At 49.2% G+C, this 24,399-nt stretch overlaps 1 protein-coding gene across 1 annotated transcript; it reads left to right on the top strand.

Moving 5' to 3' along the window:
- The first annotated feature begins 2,629 nt into the window (after positions 1-2,629).
- Positions 2,630-23,851, top strand: LOC137854997 (interferon-induced very large GTPase 1-like). The gene is made up of 2 exons (XM_068679059.1): positions 2,630-2,718; positions 15,467-23,851. The coding sequence occupies exon 2, from the start codon at positions 15,469-15,471 to the stop codon at positions 22,807-22,809; it is 7,341 nt and encodes a 2,446-aa protein (XP_068535160.1). The 5' UTR covers positions 2,630-2,718; positions 15,467-15,468; the 3' UTR covers positions 22,810-23,851.
- The last annotated feature ends 548 nt before the right edge of the window (positions 23,852-24,399 follow it).

The raw sequence follows: 24,399 nt of genomic DNA, 5'->3' as shown, positions 1-24,399 counted from the left end.
TTTCTACCTAACATCGAATCTAAGTCTCCCTTCTTTCAGTTTAAAACCATCCCCCATTGTCCTACCATTATCTGCCCAAGTAAAATGTCCCTTTTCATCCTTTTTATAAGAACTCTTGAAGTATTGAAAGGCTGTGATGAGGTCCCCCCAGAGCATTCGCTTCACCAGGCTGAACATCCCCAGCTCTCTCAGCCTTTCACAGAATCACAGAATCACAGAATCACAGAATTTCTAGGTTGGAAGAGACCTCAAGATCATCGAGTCCAACCTCTGACCTAACACTAACAGTACCCACTAAACCATATCCCTAAGCTCTACATCTAAACGTCTTTTGAAGACTTCCAGGGATGGTGACTCCACCACCTCCCTGGACAGCCCGTTCCAGTGCCTAACAACCCTTTCAGTAAAGAAATTCTTCCTAACATCTAACCTAAAACTCCCCTGGTGTAACTTTAGCCCATTCCCCCTCGTCCTGTCACCAGGCACATGGGAGAACAGGCCAACCCCCACCTCGCTACAGCCTCCTTTAATGTACTTATACAGAGCAATAAGGTCACCCCTGAGCCTCCTCTTCTCTAGGCTGAACAAGCCCAGCTCCTTCAGCCGCTCCTCATAGGACTTGCTCTCCAGGCCCCTCACCAGCTTCGTCGCCCTTCTTTGGACCCGCTCAAGCACCTCGATGTCCTTCTTGTAGCGAGGGGCACAAAACTGAACACAGTACTCGAACACACTTCACATTGGACCAACCTAACTGTTTAGTTCTGTGAGGAATGTTTTAACAATTGGTGTCAATAAAGAACAGTCCTGTCTGCCTCTGGGTCCTGCACTGGCAATTGAATTCTTGAACCACAGATGCAGTGTGTCCCAGTCTCCCCCTCATTCTAGTCAATTTATCAAGTCTTCAGAAAATACTCCTCAAATCTATGAACCTGTTTGCTTTTGTTATTCCGAACTTCTATTTCTAACAGTTACAGCCTTTTTTTTTGTCTTCTTCGAGATTAACTATAGGTGTGACTGTCCCTGGGAATGGCTGGTGAAGACTGTTTTAATTACTCGTGAAGTGTCAATAAGAAATCTATTTGTGTTTGTGTGAAGTCTTTAATATCTGGGGGTTTCAGAACAACTGATAACAACTAGTGACTGTTATGGTATACTATGCAAGCCTCTGATATCTGGCCAGGTGGCCAAGAGATTAAGAAGAAGAAAAAAAAAGAAGCTGAAGGATGGCTAGGAGACAAGACCTGCAGGGGATGCTGTGTAAACTTGACACGCTGCCAAGGAGTACAAAGGGGAAGGACAAGAAAAAATCTTGGAGAGGAAGACTACGAGCCTTCAGCATGAAAGACCCCTAGAGATCCCCAGAGGGACCACCGGAGACTGATGCGCAGGCTCCAGTAGGAGGGACTGGGTCCCGGAAGCTAATTACAATAACCCATTTTTTTTAGAATTAGTAATAAATATGTATTAGTCTAGGAGCATAAAAATCATCTACTTGATGTAACTGCTGTGCGTCCTGGTGGAGCAGAGACTCCCAGTGCACCCAGCGCTGTTTGCTTACCTCTATTCCTTTAATAAATTGTAAACTTTGATTATAATCCTAATTTGAAGACTGAGCCATTTATAACAGTTCTAACACATACCCGTCCATTGGGATTTATTTCTTTTTCATCATTCTCTGTAAATAAATTCATTGAGACTGTTACGCTTTTTTCACAGGTCTTCAACTGCAATCCTAATTTGACTATGCAATCACCCCCTAATTAATTTGTTCCTGTGACCAGCAGGGCTAGGGAGGTGATCGTCCCCCTGTACTTGGCTCTGGTGAGGCCACACCTCGAGTACTGTGTTCAGTTTTGGGCCCCTCACTACAAGAAGGACATCAAGGTGCTTGAGCGGGTCCAGAGAAGGGCGACGAAGCTGGTGAGGGACCTGGAGAACAAGTCCTACGAGGAGGATGTCAGCAATAAAAGGTGGAAACAGGAAGAAGAGGGGAGGGGTGGGTTCTCGTTGGGAAAACGTCGGTCCTCCTCTCGAACACTGGCTATGTGCATTGAGGCCCTGCTTCAAGGACGTAGTCAATCATCACTCACTTGTGGGAAGGTGAGAGTAAATTCTTTCCTCTGGACTTCCATATAGCCTTCATTTATTTTATTTCTTTGTTTTCCTCCCTTCTTTTTATTTTTTCCCTTTCCCTCTCCCTTTTCCCCTTCCCCTTTTATTTCCCTTTAGTTAAATTGTGTAGTTCATAATAATATTTATTTAATTATTATTATTATTTCCCTTTAATTAAATTATCCTTATCTCAACCCGTGAGTTGTTCTTTGCTTTACTTCTCCCCCTCCTCATCTAAAAGAGGGGAAGTGAGACAGCAGTTGTGGAGTTTAGCTGCCCAGCACAGTAAAAACACCACAAGCTGCCTGCTTCTTCCACTTCCTCTTCCCTTCCCTGGAGGAGTGCTTGGGGATGTGGCTGCTCCAGCACAGCCAGCAACTGCCAAGTTTCACTTTCTGGCACTGCCTGAAAGATAACAGCCTGACTTCCAGGAAAGCAAAAAATATCTCCCTGCCATGTAACCAATAAACTGCGACCAGTGCAGAGTCTTGGGGCTCTATAAAGAGTGGGGTCAGGGGTGGGCTGAGGCTGTGAAGGAACTGCGCTGAGATGGCGCGGGAGCTGAGCTGAGACGCTACTGGAGCTGCAGAGCACCAGGGAGGGCAGGTGGGTCCCAGCTGACATGCGCTGGGCACGGCAGGGGCCACATGCGGTGACCCCTTGGCCTCCTGCTCGCTGTTTCACCCATCTCCTGCTGGGCTGCGAGATGCCAGGAGGGCAGCAGGGCTTTTCGCTCAGGGGAAATGGGCTCTGCTCGGGTGTCGGGGACGGAGGAGCAGCTCCCTCCAGTCAGGCTGCTGCAGGATGTGGGGGGGCGTGCTGCAAGGGCTGCCCTGGAGGGCAGGGAGGATCTGGGGGCCGGGGCAGGAGCAGGCAGGTAAGCAGGAGGCCCCCTGGGACAGCCCAATGCCCCGCAGAGGTGCGAAGCCTGGCGGTGGGGCTAGATAGGGCAGTGATTGTTAAACTCTCCTTACCTTGACCCACGAGCTTGTCTTGCTTTTGTGTCTCCACTTTTCTCCCAGTCCTTTTGGTGGGGAGCGGGGGAGCAGCTGCTGGGTGCTCCTTGTTGGCCGGGGCCAACCCAGCACAGGGGTCCTCTTCCTGCCTTGGGGGCTGCCGCATCACCCACAGCAGGCAGAGGCACAGTCAGGATGGAGTATTTTTTTTCCTTGTAGCTGCTATGGGCTATGGGTTTGATTTAGGATGAGAAGGATGCTGACAGCACCAATGTGTTAGTTGTTGCGGAGCAGTGCTTGCACAGAGCCAAGGACTTTCCTGCTCCTCATACTGCCCTAGCAGCGAGGAGCCCAGGGTGCACAATGAGCCAGGAGGGGACAGAAGCAGGACAGCTAACCCCAAGGAACCAAAGGATATCCCATCCCAGAGGGCGTACTGCTCAGCAATAAAATCTAGGGGAGCTGGCTCGGGTGGGGGGCAGCAGCCGCTAAAGCGAGGGTTAGGCTTCAGTCAGTGGTTGGTGACCAATTGCACTGTGTATCACTCGCTTTGGATATTTGATGGTTTATTATTATCACCATCATCATCATTATCCCTTCCTTTTCTGTCCTATTAAACTGTCTTCTTCTCAACACTCAGGTTTTTAGCACTTCATAGTATCCTAAACTGGTTTGGATTGGAAGGGACTGTGGTGGTACTGTTCTTCTAAGCATTTGAGCTCTACCATAACTGCTCTCTCTCTCCCCGTCCTCATAGGAAAAGTGGGAGAAAATGCAATGAAAAGGGCTCATGGATTGAGATAAGGACAGGGAGATCACTCAACAAGTGCGCTTAGATGAGCTTCTAAGAGCATCTGGATTTTTTTTTGCCCTTTAACTTTTTTTTTCTTCAGTTCCGTCCCCCATCCTGCTGTGGGGGTGGGGGGAGCCAGCAAAGGGCTGTGTGGTGCTTTGCTGCCTGCCTGGTTAAACCACAACATCTTCCAACACCACCCCAGTGGGTTTCATGCTCCTCTGGCAGCTCCCCCAGGGCCCTTCCACCATGGCCCTGGGCAGGCGTTGGCTGCTCCCTGCATCATGCTCTGAAAACAGCCCCAGAGGCATAGTCTGTGCATTGCCAGGTCATCTACCCGACCATGAGAAACCAAGGCTCCAAATGCTAAAGAATCCTAAAATGGTTTGAGAGGGAAGACATATTATAGATCATTGTGGTGGTTCTGCTTGAGTGGGCAGCTCAGCTCCACCACAGCCCCTTTCTCACTCCCCGTCCTCAAAGAGGAATAGGGAGGAAATACAATGAAAAGGGCTCAAAGGTTGAGATAAGGACAAGAAGATCACACAGTAATTATTTGTGAGGGGAAAACAGACACAGCATAGGGAGACAGTAAGGTTTATTGCTTACTACTAACAAACTAGAGAAGTGAGAAACAAAGGAAAGAAACCAAAAGCACCTTCCCCCCCCCATCCACCCTCTTCCACTTCCTCCCCCCCTGCGGTTCAGAGGAACAGTGGGAATGGGGGTTATGGTCAGCCTACAGCACTTCTCCGCCGCTCCTTCTCAGTCACTCTCGTCCCCTGTGCTGTGGGGTCCCTCCCACGGGATGCAGTCCTTGATGAACTGATCTGGCGTGGGCTGCCCACAGGCAGCAGCTCTTCCAGAACTGCTCCAGATATGGGTCCGTACCACGGGGTCCATCCCTCAGGAGAAAACTGCTCCGACCTAGCTCCCCCACGGGCAGCAGCTCCTGCCAGGTCACCTGCTCCTGCGTGGGCTCCTCTCTACAGGCTACAGGTCCGGCCTGGAATCTGCTCCGGCAGGGTTCTTCCACAGGCGGCAGCCTCCGTTGGTGCAGGGCCACCTGCTCCACCGTGGTCTCCTCCACGGGCTGCAGCGTGGAACCCTGCTCCACCGTGGCACTCCATGGGCTGCAGGGGGACATCCTGCTTCACCATGGTCCTCACCACAGGCCGCAGGGGACTTCTGCTCCGGCGCCTGGAGCACCTCTCCCCCCTCCTTCTTCACTGACCTTGGCGCCTGCAAGGCTTTTACAGAGAAATGACTGGCTGGCGGGGTGGTGTCTGGACCAGGGATTTGGGTATTTTGATCTTGGGTCGTCCTTTGAGAGGTTGGGTATGTGGGCTATGGACAGACACCAAGTGGGGCGCAAGTGTGTTGGGGAGCAAGCTCTCTGGGCTGATTACCAGGGCTTTAAACTAGGTTTGATGGGGGAAGGGAGGAAAGCTAAAGGTGACAGAGAAGGGCTGAGGGAAGTCATCACTGCTGTCACTGTTGAAGACAGGGAAAAACTTCTCAGCTCTCCCATAGGATTGTCTGAGGGCTCCTCAGAGAAGGTAGCGTTCCCGATCCCCCATCCAGTATCTTCTTCTTGCATCCCCCCAGGAGTAACTGCACCTGCTGCTTCCCTAAAGTGCCTGTACACCAATGCACGGAGCATGGGAAACAAACAGGATGAGCTCGAGATCTGTATTCGGTCGAGGGGCCACGATCTCGGTACGATCACTGAGACGTGGTGGGACAGCTCGCATGACTGGAACGCAGTCATGGAGGGCTATGTCCTCTTTAGGAAAGGCAGGCTGGGGAAGTGAGGGGGTGGGGTTGCCCTTTATGTGAGGGAGCAATTAGAGCGTACCCAGCTCCAGCTGGGGGAGAGTGAGGGACAAGTGGAGAGCTTGTGGGTGAGAATTAAGGGGTGGGCTGGTATGGGAGACACAGTGGTGGGGGTCTACTACAGGTCTCCAGATCAGGAGGAGGAAGTTGATGAGGCCTTCTACGAGCAGCTGCTAGTAGCCTCACGATCACGAGCGCTGGTCCTCATGGGGGACTTCAATTACCCAGACATCTGCTGGGTAAGCAACTCGGCCAGGCACGAGCAGTCCAAAGGGTTTCTACAATGTGTTGAGGACAATTTTCTGATGCAGGTGGTGGAGGAGCCGACGAGGCATAGGGTGCTCCTGGACCTCGTTCTTAGCAACAGGGATGGCCTTGTTAGGGATGTGAAGGTTGGGGGCAGCTTGGGATGCAGTGACCATGAGATGGTGGAGTTCCAGATGGAACTAGGCAAAGGAAGAAAGGCTGAAAGCAGGATTGCTACCCTGGACTTCCGAAGAGCCAACTTTGACCTCTTCCGGGACCTGCTTGGGAGTATCTCATGGGATAGGTTGCTAGAAGGCAAGGGTGCTTGTGAGAGCTCGGCTACATTTAAGCAGCACTTCTTCCATGCTCAGGGTCAGTGCATCCCGAGGAATAGGAAATCGGGGAAGGGGGGCAGGAAGCCCGCGTGGATGAGCAAGGAATTCATCAATAAGATCAAAAGGAAGAGGAAGGTCTGTGAAATGTGGAAAAAGGGCCTGTCCTCTTGGGAGGAGGATAGATGTGTGTGGTGGTTTTACTCAGGTGGGCAGCCGAGCTCCACCACAACCGCTCTCTCACTCCCCCTCTCCTCAAAGAGGAAGGGGGAGAAAATACAACACAGAGAACTCGAGGTTTGAGATGAGAAAGGTTTAATTAAAGGGAAAGGGAATGGGGAGGAAAAACAGAAACAAAAGAAGCAATCAGTCCGCGCGGAAGCACAGAGAGAGAGAAAAAACAAATTATTCTCTACTTCCCATCAACGAGCGGTGTTCGGCCACGTCCTGGGAAGCAGGGCCTCAAAACGCGTAGTGGTTGTTCAGGAGGAACAGCCCCCTCCCCCACGAGAGCCCCCCCTTTTATTGCTGAGTGTGACATCAGGTGTTATGGAATATCCCTTTGGTTGGTTTAGGTCAGCTGCCCCGGCAATGTCCCCTCCCCATCACTTGCCCACCCCCAGCCTGCTGGCTCTTGGGGGCTTGGAAGGAGTCCTGATGCTGTGCCAGCACTACGCAGCAATAGACACAACACTGGAGTGATATCAGTGCTGTTCCAGCTACGAGTGCAGAGCACAGCACTGTGCAGGCTGCTGCAGGGAAAAGGTGACTCCAGCTCAGACAGACCCAACACAACTTCCACCCCTTATTCCATAACATTTGTGTCACAATCAGGTACGGTTTAGTATATAGAAGTTCTCATCACCATTGTTTTCTGTCCATTGAAGCATTTTTATGTCTGTACTTCTCTTTATTCTATAGGTCTTTTCCCAAAATGCTCATAAAAACTGTTGATGGTTTCAGCTTCATCTGTCAAAGTGGTCACTCAGGGCAGGCGAAGTTGGTTTTCTTGACACCAGCACCAGCTTAGCTCACATCACTGTTGCACTTGCCCAGTTCCTTGCAAAGTTGACCTGTCATTGGTTCTGCAGTGTCCTCCTACAACACATAACTTGGATGACAGATTAATTTTCTCCCAGTGTTAAATCTCCTTGAGGCACACACTTGATATCCCCATTCTTTTGCATGACCCACCAGGTATACCCTGGTCGTTGGGAAAAGACAATCCCATGAGCGGGTTTTCCTTTTCCCATGGCAGGGGCAACCCACACTGCCTTCCCCATCCACTTCCCCACATGCACTACAGGGACTTCAGCTTCTCCCACAGTGTGTAGGGGTTTTGTTTCAGCAGGACCAGGACGGCTGTCAGACCCCCTGTTGTTAACTAGCCAAGTGGCCTCTGGTAGATTTATATCCCAGTGTTTCCATGTCCCAGCACCCAATGCTCGCAGCATAGTTTTTAACAGTCCATTGTACCTCTCAACCTTCCCAGAGGCTTGTGGGTGATAAGGGATGTGATACACCCATTCAATGCCATGTCTCTTGGCCCAGAAAGTGATCAAATTGTTTCAGAAGTGACTCCCATTGTCGGACACAATTCTTTCTGGTGTACCATGTCGCCACAGCACTTGTCTTTTAAGGCCCAAGACAGTGTTTCGGGCCGTGGCATGGTTTACTGGATATGTTTTCAGCCACCCAGTAGTTGCTTCTACCATGGTGAGTATGTACCGTTTGCCTTGGCGAGTTTTTGGGAGTGGTCTGATATAGTCAATTTGCCAGGCCTCACCATATTGAAACCCTAGCCATCTCCCCCTGTTCCAGGGAGACTTTACCCTCATGGCTTGCTTGATTGCAGCACAAGTCTCACACTCCTGGGTAACCTGTGTGATGGCCTCAATGGTCAGGTCCACCCCTCAATCACGAGCCCGTCTGTAAGTGGCATCCCTCCCCAGATGTCCTGATGTTTCATGGGCCCATCGAGCTACAAAGAGCTCACCCTTACGTCCCCAGTCCAGGTCCACCTGAGCTATTTCAATTTTGGAAGCTCGATCTACTTCTTCGTTGTTCTGATGTTCTTCAGTAGCACGATTCTTAGGCATATGGGCATCTACATGACGTACCTTTACAGCTAGGTTTTCTACCCGGGCAGCAATATCTTGCCACAGGGTAGCAGCCCAGATAGGTTTACCTCTGCGCTGCCAGTTGTTCTCTTTCCATTGTTGCAGCCACCCCCACAGCGCATTTGCCACCATCCATGAGTCAGTGTAGAGATACATTACCGGCCACTTTTCTCTTTCAGCAATTTTTAGGACCAGTTGTAGAGCTTTCACTTCTGCATCCTGACTCGACTCACCTTCCCCTTCCATGGCCTCCACAACTTGTCGTGTGGGACTCCACACAGCAGCTTTCCACTCCCGATGGCTCCCTACCACACAGCAGAATCCGTCAGTAAACAACACATTTCTGTCTTCTGCTTTCTGTCTTCTGGAAACTCATTGTATGGTGGTGCCTCTTCAGCACAAGTTACCTCTTCTGTCAGTACTCCAAAATCCCTGCCCTCCGGCCAGTTCATAATCTCTTCCAGGATTCCCAGGTGGTTGGCATTCCTCGTTCAAGCCCGCTGTGTAATTAATGCTACCCATTTACTCCACATAGTGTCGGTTGCATGGTGTGTAGTGGGTTTTTTCCCTTTGAACATCCAATGTAACACAGGTAGCCGTGGGGCCAAGAGAAGTTGTGCTTCTGTACCAACAACTTCTGAAGCGGCTCGAATCCCCTCATATGCTGTTAATATTTCCTTTTCAGTTGGGGTGTAATTGGCTTCTGATCCTCGACAGCCCCGGCTCCAGAACCCCCGAGGTCGGCCTCGAGTTTCTCCTGGGGTCTTGTGCCAGAGGCTCCAGGTGAGCCCATGCTCCCCAGCTTCAGCGTACAGTATGTTTTGCACAGCTGGTCCGGTACGGACAGGCCCAAGGGCTACTGCACGAGCTATTTCTTGTTTGAGTTGTTCAAAGGCCTGTTGTTGCTCGGGGCCCCACTCAAAAGTGTTCCTCTTTCGAGTCACTTGATATAGAGGACTCACAAGCTGACTATAGCCGGGCACATGCATTCTCCAGAATCCCTCGAGGCCTTGGAAAGCTTGTGTTTCTTTTTTGCTAGTTGGTGGAGACATAACTGTTATTTTGTTGATCACATCCGTTGGAATGTGGTGACGTCCATCCTGCCATTTTACCTCCAAGAACTGGATTTCCTGTGCAGGTCCCTTGACCTTATTCTGTTTAATGGCAAAGCCAGCTTTCAGGAGAATTTAAATTATTTTCTTCCCTTTCCCAAAAACTTCTTCTGCTGTGTTACCCCATACAATGATATCATCGATGTACTGCAGGTGTTCAGGAGCGTTCCCCTGTTGCAGTGTCATCTGGATCAGTCCATGGCTAATGGTAGGGCTGTGTTTCCACCCCTGGGGCAGTCGATTCCAAGTATACTGAATGCCCCTCCAAGTGAAAGCAAATTGTGGCCTGCATGCTGCTGCTAGAGGGACAGAGAAAAATGCATTAGCAATATCGATTGTAGCATACCACTTGGCTGCCTTTGACTCTAGTTCGTACTGGAGTTCTAGCATGCCTGGCACTGTTGCACTTAGTGGTGGTGTGACTTCATTCAGGCCCCAATAGTCCACTGTTAGCCTCCACTCACCATTGGACTTTCGCACTGGCCATATAGGACTGTTAAAAGGTGAATGAGTCTTGCTGATCACTCCTTGGCTCTCCAGATGGTGAACTAACTCATGGATAGGAGTCAGGGAGTCTGGGTTGGTGCGATATTGCTGCCGGTGCACAGTTGTAGTCGCAATTGGCACTTGCTGTTCTTCAGTCCTCAGCAATCCTACAGCAGAAGGGTCTTGTGAGAGACCAGGCAGGATAGACAGCTGCTTAATCGTCTCTGTGCTCAAGGCAGCTATGCCAAAAGCCCACCGGTAGGTACTCTTTTGGATCCTTGAAGTACCCTTTCCTGAGGTAGTCTATGCCGAGGATGCACGGAGCTTCTGGGCCAGTCATGATGGGGTGCTTTTGCCACTCATTCCCAGTTAGACTCACTTCAGCTTCCAATATGGTTAGCTCTTGGGATCCCCCCGTCACTCCAGAGATAGAGATGGGTTCTGCCCCTTGGTGGCCTGACGGCATTAGGGTACACTGTGCGCCTGTGTCCACTAAAGCTTTATATTTTTGCGGTTCCGGTGTGCCAGGCCATCTAATCCACACAGTCCAGTAAATCTGGTTGTTCCTCTCCTCTACCTCGCCAGAGGCAGGGCCCCACTAGTCTTGGCCGGAGTATCTATCAATTAATTCTTCCAAATGTGAAGCAGAAGTCTCTTTGTCAGGGTCAGGAGTAATACTATTCCTTCTACTGCCTCTGGGGGACTGTTCAACAGAAACTGGAGCAGCAATCCTCCTAGGGGCCCTCTTTGTTGCTGCTGTATCTTTCCGTAGCTCACGTACCCGAGCAGCTAGGGCCGAGGTCGGTTCACTGTCCCACTTCCTCATATCTTCCCCATGGTCACGTAAATAAAACCACAAGGTACCTCGTGGTGTGCGTCCCGGATTCTCCCTTGTTTGAGCCGGGGACTGCTGGCGCTTGATGGCCGAAAGATTTTTCCGTTTAGGTGAGGATGAAGCTATGTGTTCATCTAACCGTTGGGACAGTCTCTCCACAGCTGAAATGCAGCCCCGTACTGGGGCAGAGAGATTTTCTTCATATTTATGAAGTTGATTGGACACGGTGTCCACAGTTGGCCCCATCCCCTCCTCCCAACCCATTACTGCCAGTGTGCTGGCATGTGTTGGGGGTGCAGCCCGTACAAACTTCCGCCACATGGACGTTGTGCATTGAACTTCATCAGGGTCTTTAGGTACCTGGGCGTTGTTTAAACCGCTATAGCGCATCTCCAGCACAGCTAATTCCTGCAGCTGCTGGAGGCCCTTATCCATAGTGGTCCATTTGCTTACTTGGTATACAATATCCTCTTTGTGGGGATACCTTTCTTTCACAGCTGTTAGGATTCGCCTCCAGAGGCTGATAACTTGTGCCTCTCTTCCAATTACTCCATCAATGAGCCTTTCTCTAGAAAGGGATGCCAGCTGCTTGGCTTCATTGCCTTCTAGCTGTTGGGTATTGGCCCCACTATCCCAGCATCAAAGCAGCCAACTGAGGATGTGCTCACCTGGATGGCGACTGAAGTCTTTTCGTATTTCTCGCAGCTCACTCAAAGATAGAGACCAAGTAGTTTCTGATTCATCTATGATTTCAGTCTCTTCTTCGTGATATTGCCGTGATGACGCTGCTTTAGAGCTGCTTGCCTTTTCCTCTTCTCCCTCATCCGTAGGAGGAGCTTCTTCCCTTACTAAACGACCTGATCTCCGTTTCCACTGTTTTGTCTTTACTACAGGGGCGAGTGATACCATAGATGGTCAGTCCTCTGGGGTGGTCACAGTGTGTGCTGTCTCATCATCAAATTCAGGAACCTCCCTATCCCATTGAGGGTGCTGGGCAATATTAATTGACATCTGATAGGCGTAAGCCAGACCCCAGCAGAGTGCAGCAAGCTGGTGGAGTTCTCTAGTATTGCCAGGGTCAGGACATACATCTTTCAAACATTCTACCAGTTTTCTTGGATTTTGTACTTGTTCAGGGGTGAAATTTAGAACCATTGGAGGAGAAAACCATGATAGGTACCTGCCCAAATACCCCCCCACACCTTGCCACCCACAACTACTTTGTCTGGGGACAGGTCCTTGGATAATATTCTTAATAAATTGCTTTACCTTGGGGAAGAAGACAAACACAAGACCTAGTAAGAGGAGGATAATATCTGACCAAGGGTATCCAAGATACTGAAAGGCTGCTGTAATTAGCCCACAGGGAGAAAAGTAGAAGGCACCACACCCGATATTATTCACTGATTGACTGCTAGGGGCAAAAATGAAGGCACTGTAATTCTTAATATTTTCAATAAGATAATCTCCATGAGACCAGGAGGATAACAATGCCGGGCCTGAATACCAAACAAAACTGAAGGCCAGTATGTGACAGCACAACATGATAAAAAAAACAAGCACAGACTTCAACACTTTCTCCGATCGGATGTAAAGGAAAAAAGAAAACAGAGAGTGGGCTACATACAACATATCCACACAGAAAAGTATTACCAGAAAACCAAGCATTATGACTACCAATATGTTAGTTATAAATACTTCAATCAATGCTATTGTTATCTCAACCCTCGAGCCCCACGTTGGGCGCCAAAAAGGACTGTGGTGGTTTTACTCAGGTGGGCAGCCGAGCTCCACCACAACCGCTCTCTCACTCCCCCTCTCCTCAAAGAGGAAGGGGGAGAAAATACAACACAGAGAACTCGAGGTTTGAGATGAGAAAGGTTTAATTAAAGGGAAAGGGAATGGGGAGGAAAAACAGAAACAAAAGAAACAATCAGTCCGCGCGGAAGCACAGAGAGAGAGAAAAAACAAATTATTCTCTACTTCCCATCAACGAGCGGTGTTCGGCCACGTCCTGGGAAGCAGGGCCTCAAAACGCGTAGTGGTTGTTCAGGAGGAACAGCCCCCTCCCCCACGAGAGCCCCCCCTTTTATTGCTGAGTGTGACATCAGGTGTTATGGAATATCCCTTTGGTTGGTTTAGGTCAGCTGCCCCGGCAATGTCCCTTCCCCATCACTTGCCCACCCCCAGCCTGCTGGCTCTTGGGGGCTTGGAAAGAGTCCTGATGCTGTGCCAGCACCAAGCAGCAATAGACACAACACTGGAGTGATATCAGTGCTGTTCCAGCTACAAGTGCAGAGCACAGCACTGTGCGGGGTGCTGCAGGGAAAAGGTGACTCCAGCTCAGACAGACCCAACACAATGTGTTGTCAGGGCCTGCAGGGACGCAACGAGGAAGGCTAAAGTCCACCTAGAGATGAGGCTTGCGAAAGAGATAAAGGATAATAAGAAGGGTTTTTTTCAAGTATGTAAGCAGCAAGAGGAAGACTAGGGATAATGTGGGTCCCTTGCTGAATGAGGGAGGTGTCCTGGTCACAGGAGACACTGAGAAGGCAGAGATACTGAATTCTTTCTTTGCTTCAGTCTTTGCTCCAAGGACACTTCCCCGGGACTGCTCGCCCCTGACAAGAGGACAAAGGGTCTGGGAAATGGAGGGCTCCCCCCTGGTGGACATGGGAGTGGTTCAGGAGTGTCTGAGTGGTCTCAACACACACAAATCCATGGGTCCCAATGGGATGCATCCACGTGTGCTAAGGGAGCTGGCAGCTGTGATCGCTGAACCGCTCTCTATCATCTTTGAAAGGTCCTGGAGAATGGTGAGGTGCCTGAAGACTAGAGGACAGCCAATGTCATTCTGGTCTTCAAGAAGGGCAGGAAGGAGGATTTGGGAAACTACAGGCCAGTCAGTCTCACCTCTGTCCCTGGAAAGGTATTGGAGCAGCTTGTTCTGGATGCCATCTCCAAGCAATTGGAAGAGAAGAAGGCTATGAGGAGTAGTCAGCATGGATTCATTGAGGGGAAGTCATCCTCGACCAACCTCGTTGCCTTCTATGATGGCATCACCAGCTGGGTAGATGGGGGGAGAGCGGTGGATGTCATCTACCTTGACTTTAGCAAGGCTCTTGGTACTGTCTCCCATGACATCCTGATAGCAAAGCTGAGAAAGTGTGGGATAGAGGAGTGGACAGTAAGGTGGGTTGAGAACTGGCTGAGTGGCCAAGCTCAGAGGGTGGTGATAGGAGGAGCAGGGTCTGGCTGGAGGCCTGTGACTAGCGGTGTTCCCCAGGGGCCGGTGCTGGGTCCAGTCTTGTTCAACATCTTCATCGACGAACTTGATGAGGGAATATTGTCTGCCCTCAGCAAGTACACCGATGACACAAAGCTGGGAGGAGTGGCTGACACACCAGAAGGCTGTGCTGCCATTCAGTGAGACCGGGACTGGCTGGACAGATGGGCAGGAAGAAGCCAAATGAGATTTAATAAGAGCAAGTTTTGGGGCCTGCACCTGGGAAGGAACAACCGCATGTATCATTACAGGATGACCTGCTGGAGAGAAGCTCTGAGGAGAAGGACCTGGGGGTCCTGGTGGACGACAGGTTGACCATGAGCCAGCACTATGCCCTTGTGGCCAAGAGGGCTAATGGGATCCTGGCGTGCATTAAAAGGAGCGTGGCCAGCAGGTCAAGGGAGGTGATCCTCCCCCTCTACTCTGGCCTGGTCAGGCCTCACCTGGAGTACTGTGTCCAGTTCTGGGTTCCCCAGTACAAGAAAGACAGGGATCTCCTGGAAAGAGTCCAGCAGAGGGCCACAAAGATGATACGGGGCCTGGAGCATCTTCCCTATGAAGAAAATCTGAGAGACCTGGGTCTGTTCAGCCTGGAGAAGAGAAGACTGAGAGGGGATCTCCTCAGTGTATATATCTGAGGGGTGGGGGACAATAGGATGTAGCCAAACTCTTCTCAGTGGTTTGTGGGGATAGGCCAAGGGGTAATGGCTGCAAGTTAGAGCCCAGGCAGTTCTGCACTGACATGCGAAAGAACTTCTTCACAGTGGCGGTGACGGAGCATTGGAACAGGCTGCCTAGGGAGGTTGTGGAGTCTCCTTCTCTGGAGATATTCAAGGCCTGTCTGGACGCCTATCTGGGCAGCCTGCTTTGAGGAACCTGCTTTGGCAGGGGGGTTGGACCCGATGATCTTTCGAGGACCCTTCCAACCCCTACAGTTGTGTCTCCCTATGCTGTGTCTGTTTTCCCCTCACAAATAATTACTGCATGACCTTCTTGTCCTTTTCTCAACCTTTGAGCCATTTTCATCGCATTTTCTCTCCTTCCTCTTTGAGGAGGGGGAGTGAGAAACTGGCTGTGGTGGAGCTCAGCTGTCCACTCGAGCGGAACCATCACAGCAGCTTATACATGGGTGCTGTTGAAGGCAGCACCTTGTCCATGGCTATTTGTGCAGCCGTGCCAGTGGTTGCGTGTGTCTGTCTGTCTGTGTCTGCCTATCTCGGGGGTGCCCGAGGCTGGGTTCCAGCAGCAAGGCAGAAGAAATCCCTGAGCCAGGAACTATGGAGAGGCCTCTTCTAAGGGGTGGTGGCCTCCTCTAACCTGATGTAACAAAAGTCTCTTTTCCCCTTCCACAGCCATGGAGTCACAGGAGGATAGAGCAGATGCTGGGGAAAAGGCACGAATTGCTAAGCAATTGCTGGCAGAAGCATTTGAGAAGGAAGGACTTGATGAAGAATACTGGCTCCCCAAACTGTCAGAGATATTGGGTGTTAAGTCAATAAATGCTTTGAAACATCTGCAATATGAAGACTGCCTTAAACTGGAGTGCGAAGTACGGTACCCCTGGGAGACCAAGGCACTCCAAAGGCTCCTAGGAATCACAGACAACAAAAGAGCTGTTGATGAAGTACAGAAGCAGCGCTTGGATGTGATGAAGCAGAGACAAGAAGAAGCCAAGTCAATCCTACAGGAACTGGAAGAAATGCAGAAGAGCCGCAGCCACAGCAAGGAAATGATAAGACAGAAAGAGGAGGCCCTACAGCAAGCCATGGACATTCCCAAGGAGTACTGGGCACCTCCAGAGAAGGTATTGCTGGATGAGCTGGTGAGCATCCGGAAGCAACTGGAGCAGCAGGAGAAGTCCATGGGGAAGAGGGAGAACGTCTCTGACGAGGAGGTCCTGAGGCAGGCATCGGGAGGCCTGGCTCTGCAGGGAATTTACCAAACCAAGAGCCTGGAGGACGTGCTGGCAAAGCGAGAGCAACTCATCAGGGTCCCTGATGGCTTCATGCTCACTGGTCCAGTGCAAGGGTCGCTGCTTGACAGGAAGGAGTTCTCCTCCTCTGCAGCAGAAGCCACTTTCACCAAGTCCATGGAGCAGCTGGGGTTCAGCATCAATGCTTCTGTCAAAGCTGGTTTCTGGGGGTTCAGTGTTGAAACAGGTGTGGATTACGGCAAGTCCTCACAGTCAGAGGACTCCCGTCGGTCACGCTCGGAGCAGGCGTACATTTGCACCACCAAGTACCAATACATCCCTGTGGCCTCCTACTACTTCCAAAAGGACCAGCTTCGCCTCTCAGACGCAGCCCTGCGAGAGCTGCAAGACATCGAACAGCTTCTGAGCATCACCCAGGAGGCAGACAGGTCCCACCTACTGAAGAGCAGGTGCGCCAGCTTCTTCAGCAGGTTTGGGTCCCACGTGAACCAGGGACCCATCCACTTTGGGGGAATATTCTGGTGGAAAGCATCTGCCGAAGGTTTCAGGGCAGAGCAATGGGATGAGATGAAGCAACAAACATCTGAAGCACTGAACAGCTACGTCGGGGCTAGCTTCAGCGGCTTCGGTACCAAGTGGGGAGTGAAAGGGGATGCTTCAAAGTCCAGCTCACAGGCATCATTTCAGGGAAGAGACAGAAGCAGCACCCACAGAGCAGTTCAGCTCTATGTGACCAAAACAGGGGGCCCAGCAGAGACGGATTCCCTTCCCGAGTGGAAATGCGGGCTTGTGGCCAATAACACAACCTGGTGTGTGATCGACCGGGGCTTTCAGCTGATCCCAGTGTGGGACATAATCCTGTCCAACCACAGCAGCGATTTTAAAGCCTCCCATCAAATGGGCAGCGGCCTCAGGGCTGTTTACGAAGCACTAACGAATCATAGCACCAGTGTGATCTTTGGAGAGGAACTGGCCAGTGCTGTAGAAGAGTCCAGAGCTTTCCTGGAGCAAGTGAAGACCTGGGAGGGGATGGTGGATGAAAAGAAACTTCTCATGTTGCTAGATTTTAAACAGGGTCTGAATAACAGAACAAAAAATCACAGTGTCTGGATCAACATATGCCTGTCAGACAAAGCATTGCAGGAGTTCCTGGTGAACACTGTTTCTATTTGCCAGAAGTCTTCTCCGGAAAACACCACCTACATCAAATCTCTGCTGCAGTGCCTGCTGGATCCTCACATCTATTCTGTCAAGGACTTCCCTAGGGCTTCCTTCATTATGCAATGGGTCTTCCACAAGGATCAGACACTTCCCCAAACTCCCAGTATTTCCAGTCTTGATGATCTCAATACGACACTGCTACAAATGAAGGAGTACATGCAGGAAGTCACCTACGCACCGGCAACTTCTGCATCTGCCATTCATGAGGCAAAGATCAAAGCCACCTTCACTGTAAGCCAGTCTGTTTCTTCCTTGCTCCAGTCTCTGCAGCAAAGGGCACAGGAAGACATAGAACTCTTAGTGCTCTTAGTTACAACCAGCACGGGATACCAAGTAGAAAGCAGCACTTTTCAGTACCTCCTTGGGTGTCCAGAAATTAATTTCATGATACAGGAAATGCGCGTGGCACATAACGAGTATCAGAGCCTGAAGGAACAGGATGTTTACAGAGCTCAGGCCTTCCTGCTGCTGACGGGGCTCACCATAACATCCGAAAACAAGAAGGTGACCCCTGAGCAGAAGCATGAACGCTTAGTTTTTATGAAAGAAAAGATGAAAAACACATGGTCCACAGAGATGAAAGCTCTCCTCGAAAAGCACAATGCATTCAGAGACTGGGAGATGCTGGAAAGAGATTTGCAATCCTTCATCGATGGGCAACTGGAGGACACATCTGACAACCTGAACAAAGACGATATAATGAAAGACCTGGAAGATGCTTTTCAAGGCATGCAGCCTCCCAGTCAGTGCAATCCCAAATCGGACAGCAGCAAATCCAAAGCAAATCAAACCACTGCAAACCCGGAGTTCCTCAACTTACTTAAGCGCCTCGGGCTGGAAAGGTACTATCCAAGAAAAATGGGCACAGAAGATTTCCACATAATACACCAGACATCTGTACACAACAGCCAGCCCAGCAAGGACAGCGAGCTACCATTTTACTTCCTGCAAAGGCTCCTGACCGTGGATTATCGGGTGAGGTACCTGACTTGCAAGGAGGCGAGTAAGCCAGGAGTTGTTCCCACACCAAACACCTCAGGGGAGGAGCACGAGCCCTTTGATTCCTTTGATGACTTTCTCAGTGACTTGGACAAAGGAGCCCCTGAATCTGCAAGCAGGGAGAGTCATGTGCACCCCATGGACCTCCAGATGGCAATTTTTCATTGTGCTGATGATTTCATGAGACAGTACCTTTCATCCAAGCTCGCTTTCTGCCAGTTTGCACTACCCCTCCTGGTACCAAACCCGGGCACTTCACAGATAGAGTTCCCTCTCTGGTCCCTCAGCCAAATCAAGAAGAGCTGGAAAGGGACGTTGAAATCGGGAGAGCAGACGAGGATTAGCAGTCACAATAACAAACTCATTTATCAGGCAGAGATGCCTATTGTGTCCTTCCTCCGCATCGGCAGCTCTCCTTCCTCTTCCAAGTCTCAGCTCCTGAATGCCCTGCTGAGCATGAAAAAACACGACACTTTTTTCCACCGCCATTGCAAAGGCAGCAGCAAAGACTGCTTCCTGATGAAAGGTGTTGTGGAGATCTCCTGGTACCTTCCCCGTGGTAGCGACGATGACAGTTTTACCAGCCCTGTTGCTTTCTGTAACCTGCACGGAGATGCGAGGGATCATGAACCCCAGCTGCAGTTTTTAAAGGAGATCTCTGCCGTGAACGTGGTTCTTGTTTCTGAGTCTGATCAGAGCAACGAGAAGAAAGGCAGGAAAATTTTACATGATCTGTGGCAGTCTCAGAGGCCTTTGGTTTGCCTTTTCACTGAGAAAGAGAGCATTGCAGCTGGCCGATCTAGCCAAAACGTAAGAATAGGGATCAAGAACAGAAATGAAGCAGAATTAGTGGCTGAGCTGACAAAAACCATCCGAGACCTAGTGGAAGGGTCGAGCATGCTTGTTAGCCTCAATGCATGCCTGAGCACAGCTCGCCAGCACGGCTTCTTAGTCGATGAAGATACAGAAGCGTGTGTGACAGCCAAAGAAACAGCAATCACACTGGTGAATCTGTTGAAGAAGGAGAAGTTGTCTGAGATCAAATCACAGCTACTGCCTCTTCAGGGAAAACTGTGGTACATGTGGTGTAAAAAGGACAAAGAACTCACTCGCTTGCAGGAAAAGAGGAACAAGAGCATAGAGCATCATCGGAGCCAAATTGAATTGGAGAAGTCTGCAATACGAAGAAAGCAACTAGGCAAAGCGTTTCCCCTCAATCAGCTGATGAAAACAGTCCTTGGCTTTCTCCAGTCACAGCCAGACAATACCAAAAAATTCTTTCTGCAGTGGATGAAGATCTTCATGGACGATATCTCCTCTGATCACCTTGATGAGCTGAAGAGAAAGTATCATCACTTATGGTCTCAAATCCTGGCATTAAAGAAAAGCAATGAAAACAACAACCTGAAAACTCAACTGATGAAGAAATTGAATGACCTTTCCGATGAAATCAATGATTCGTCCATTGGCCTTGAGCATATTTTGAGAGAGGTGGGGCAGATTTATGAGGCACTGGAATCAACAAACTCCAAAGAAAAATGGTATGTCAAACTACCTGAAATTGCTGCCAATCTGATGCTTTTAGGGTATCCCGTTGAGCTGATGGATGGTGATGCTTCTTACGTACCACTGCAGTGGATTGGAGCCGTCTTTGACAGGTTAATTGAGAAGCTAGGGGACAAGCGAGTATTTGTGCTTTCCGTGCTTGGCATCCAGAGCACAGGGAAGTCAACCCTGCTGAATGCCATGTTTGGTCTGCAGTTTAACGTCAGCGCAGGGAGGTGCACCCGGGGAGCGTTTATGCAGCTCATTAAAGTGGACGAGAAGCTCCAACAGGATTTGAACTTTGATTACATGCTCGTTGTTGACACAGAAGGACTTCGTGCCATGGAGATTGCCAATAAGCAGTCACTTAACCATGACAATGAGCTGGCCACCTTTGTCATTGGCATCGGCAACATGACTCTGATCAACATCTTTGGAGAAAATCCTTCGGAAATGCAAGACGTCCTTCAGATTGCTGTGCAGGCTTTCCTGAGGATGAAGCAAGTTAATATTTCCCCAGGCTGCCTCTTTGTGCACCAAAACGTGGGTGAAATAACCGCAAAGGAACAGAACATGGAAGGACAAAGACGTCTGCAGGAAAAGCTGGATGAAATGACCGTGACCGCGGCCCAGCAGGAATTCTGTGACATCACCTGCTTCAGCGACGTCATCCGCTTTGACGTGAACACCCACATTCATTACTTTGCTCACCTGTGGGAAGGAAACCCACCGATGGCACCGCCCAACCCCACCTACAGCCAGAACATCCAGGAATTAAAGAGCAAAATTCTCCAAGCTGCCAAGAAGGAATCGCACAGCAGCGTTTTGAGGCTCTCCAGCTTGAAAGTTCGTATTAGTGACCTGTGGAATGCCCTGCTGAATGAAAACTTTGTTTTCAGCTTCAAGAATTCAGTGGAGATTGCTGCCTACAAGAAACTGGAAACTGCATTTAGTCAGTGGACCTGGCAGCTGAGAAGTCACATCTTAGACTTGCAAATGAAACTGGAAAACAAGGTGCGGAACGGGGAGTTGGGCAAGGTCACCATGGAACACCTTGAGAAACTGGTGCAAGAGAGAAGTGATGCCATCATCAAGAACATGGAAATGTTTTTCAGTGAAGACAGAGACCATGAAATACTGATCCAGTGGAAAAGCAGCACGGAACTGAAGCTGAAAGAACTGAGAGAGTCCCTTCTTGTTGAAACGCGAAGAAAGTGTGAGAAACTTCTAGAAGTAAAGAAGAGCCAGAGTAAACTGGATGAGAGGAAGTCCACATATGAAAATGAGCTCCTGAGAAAGAGCAGAGAGTTGGCCCTGTCTCTAAAAGGCCAGAAATTAGGTGAAAGTGAACTGAGAAACCACTTCAATTCTATCTGGAAGCAGTGGGTTGCTGAAGTGTCCTCTGATACTCCCCCTCTGGAAGAGGTGGACATCGACGTGGATATAGAAAATGTCCTTCTAGATCACTTTAAGGAGCCTAAGGTAGATAAACGAATCAGAAAGTTTTCCCAAAAGACAGTCTTTTGTCTTGACATAGAGAAACACGTGTCTAGGAAGAAAAATTTTTTTGGCCTTTCTAAAAGTTTGGACGATGCAGATGAGAACAGCATGCACCGCATTACAGAGAGCATCAAAATGCGTGTGAAGGCAAACATTGAGAAGAAGGAAAAGGACAAAATGGATTACAGTCGAACTTTTATTCATGAAATACTAAATGAAGTGGAGGAAGGTATGAAGTCTGTTCCTAACACTGCAAATTACAGTTTTAATAAAGATTACAAAATGGAATTATCACTGTACCTGTGCAGAATGGCAGCAGAAAGGTTTAAAGACATGCATGCAGCATTCAGGAAAGCAAATGATCCAGTCATCTACCTGGAGAGCAAGAGAGAAGACTTCTTCAAATGTTTCCAGATTTCCTGCCAAGGAGCCTCTTGTATCACAACATTTGCTGATTTCCTGTGCAGCAAGATTGCCCCAGCTCTTCGACACGCCATCTATGAGAAGACAGCTCTTGACATAGCTCGAGACGTGAAGGATAAAATTCCAGATTTCAGAGGCAACAGATCCACTCTGGAATATTACATGCTGAAATACCTAGCAGAAGAAGAGAATTTTGAAAAATTCATGTATTATCTTAATGCCCCAGGAGACTTTTTAAATAATTACATTAAGACAAAAGTTGAGACATACTGTTTAGATAAGAACAGAAGGCTAGAGATGTTTTTAAGAGAATCCCTCTCTCGTTACTCTGAAAACATTCAGTCAGCTGTTTTTGCATCAACCACGGTTGTCAAAGACAGAAGAGACAGAAAGGATAAAATCTCTCTTTGGCTGGATGAATTCTGCAGAGTACTCGGAGATGTGCTAAGCTTGCCCAGGAGTGACCTGAAGGGCATTGAACATCAGGAGATAACAGACGTAGAGTTCCTGAATAATGCCATGACAGAAGCACTGTCTCCCGTTATTGATGATCTCAGGAAGGAGTTTGAAGAAGCTTGTATGAGCTCCTTTGAAAGGCAGCCTCACACAATAGTGGCTGAGCAGTTTGCAGGGTGCCAGGAGCAGTGTCCATTTTGTGGGGCTGTTTGCACTAACACTATGCCAAACCATGATGGAGACCACCGGGTTGTCTTCCATCGTCCACAATTTTTAAGAGGACGCATATGGTATGAAATGATAGGATCTAAAAGACATAAAACAGACAACCTTGTCATTGATATTTGTTCTAGCCTTGTTTCAAGTGGCTGTTTATTTCTGGTTGGTGAAGACACATGGATCCCCTACAAGAAATACCGGGATGCAGGACCTCCATATTCCACTTGGAGCATTCCTCCTGATCCATCCATGCAAGCATACTGGAAATGGTTTGTGTCTTATTTCAGGACACAGCTAGAACAACGCTACAATGGGAAATTTCATGGCAGAGGAGAAATCCCTGCTTCCTGGAAGACAGTTACAAAGCAGAATGCACTCGCTGAACTGGAGAAATATTAGGCTAAGTTGGTATGAAGGAAAAACTGCAAGTGCTTTGCCTTTTAGAGGATCATAATACGAGGATAATCACAAAATCTTGTTGAAAAGATTGTGACCTTAAACCATGTCAATATAACTAAATGTAATTGCTGTAAATTTGGGTGAACTAAGGAGTACTTCTCATGCCGCTGCTCAGCGATTCTCTTGCTGTGTGATAAAGTCAAAGTCCTCTCCCTTTCTTGCCATAAATATTTACCTCAGCTTTGTCTTAAAGCAAACTAGAAAAACATTCCAGTAGCACGCAGTCATACCGCCAAGATCAAGACCAAGTGCCAGATGAAGAGCAAAGGCAGCATTAGAAAGGACCAGTTTTATCAGCTGCTATGGGAAAAGAAATGACACTGGCAAAAGAACAGTTTCCCTGCAGCAATACTTGTCACACTTGCAGAAAGGCCAGCGGGGTCTGTGAGCAGGTGAATATTTGTGGGGAACTCAGCTATTTTGTTTCTGGGGATTTTGTTTGCATTCATAAAGTCAGTACTCAGGTGCTGTTCTCTTTCTGATGCCATTAAAGCAATTAACGCAGCAGCCTATGCAGATTTAGACAGTGATTTTAACTCTGTGGTTATTAGGTATAAGTCCTAGGTTAAGATGTGCCCCCACTTCCATGAGCCATTCCTACTCATGAGCCTGGGCCTGGCAAAGTTCCCTCCAGCACCTAGCCACCCCAACTGCTTTTGCCAAGCACTTCTGTGTTGGGTAAAAGCCCTTTATAACCAATATGGAGAATTAGACAACTTTGCAGCTTCCTCAGCAGCTGTCAGCAGTGTGTGAGCTTAGCGTTTGTGCTGTCAAGACAGGCAGGTGGCAACTGAACAAAAATGGTCTGGAGAACATGGAAGTGGCTCTGCCTGCACCAGTGCAGTGGCAGGGGGTGTTTACTGTGCACTTTTTCTGCAATCTTGCTGCAAACCCAATGACCAGAGTCTCCTGAAGAGGTGTCAAGAGTGGTGATTCATTATAATGCTTTGTAGTCTTTGCTAATAAACTGAGTTGGACTGGACTGGTCACTGCGTGCTTCATTTCAAGGTGAGCCACAATTCTCCTAGAATCATAAAATCAGAATGGTTTGGGTTGGAAAGGACTTTGAAGATCATCTAGTTCCAACCCCCCTGCTATGGGCAGGCCCACCTCCCACTAGATCAAGGTTGCTCAAAGCCCCATCCAGCCTGGCCTTGAACACCTCCAGGGATGGGGCATCCACAGCATCTCTAGGAAACCTGTGCCAGTGCCTCACTGCTGTCATATTAAAGATTTTCTTCCTAATTTCTAATCTAAATCTCCCCTCTTAGCTTAAAGCCATTACCCTTTGTCCACCACCCCCCAGGGATGGGGACTCCACCACCTCCCTGGGCAACCATCCCAATGCCTGACTGCTCTTTCTGAGCAGAAATGTCTCCTCATTTCCAGCATGAACCTCCCCTGGTACAACTTGTGCCCATTCCCTTCTTATCGACGGGTGTCACATTTGCAAGTCTCCAGTCATCTGCAACATCTCCAGTTCACTAGGCCTGCTGATACATGATGGAAATTGGCTCAGCAATCACATCT

This window comes from Anas acuta, chromosome 3 (assembly GCF_963932015.1).
Source record: "Anas acuta chromosome 3, bAnaAcu1.1, whole genome shotgun sequence".
NCBI lineage: Eukaryota > Metazoa > Chordata > Aves > Anseriformes > Anatidae > Anas > Anas acuta.
The sequence above is the reverse complement of the archived record's forward strand: the minus strand, read 5'-3'. Positions and strand labels throughout refer to the sequence as shown.

Bases quoted from the DNA above. Each gene is read 5' to 3' on its own strand.
- LOC137854997 (XM_068679059.1), top strand. From the start codon at position 15,469: ATGGAGTCACAGGAGGATAGAGCAGATGCTGGGGAAAAGGCACGAATT.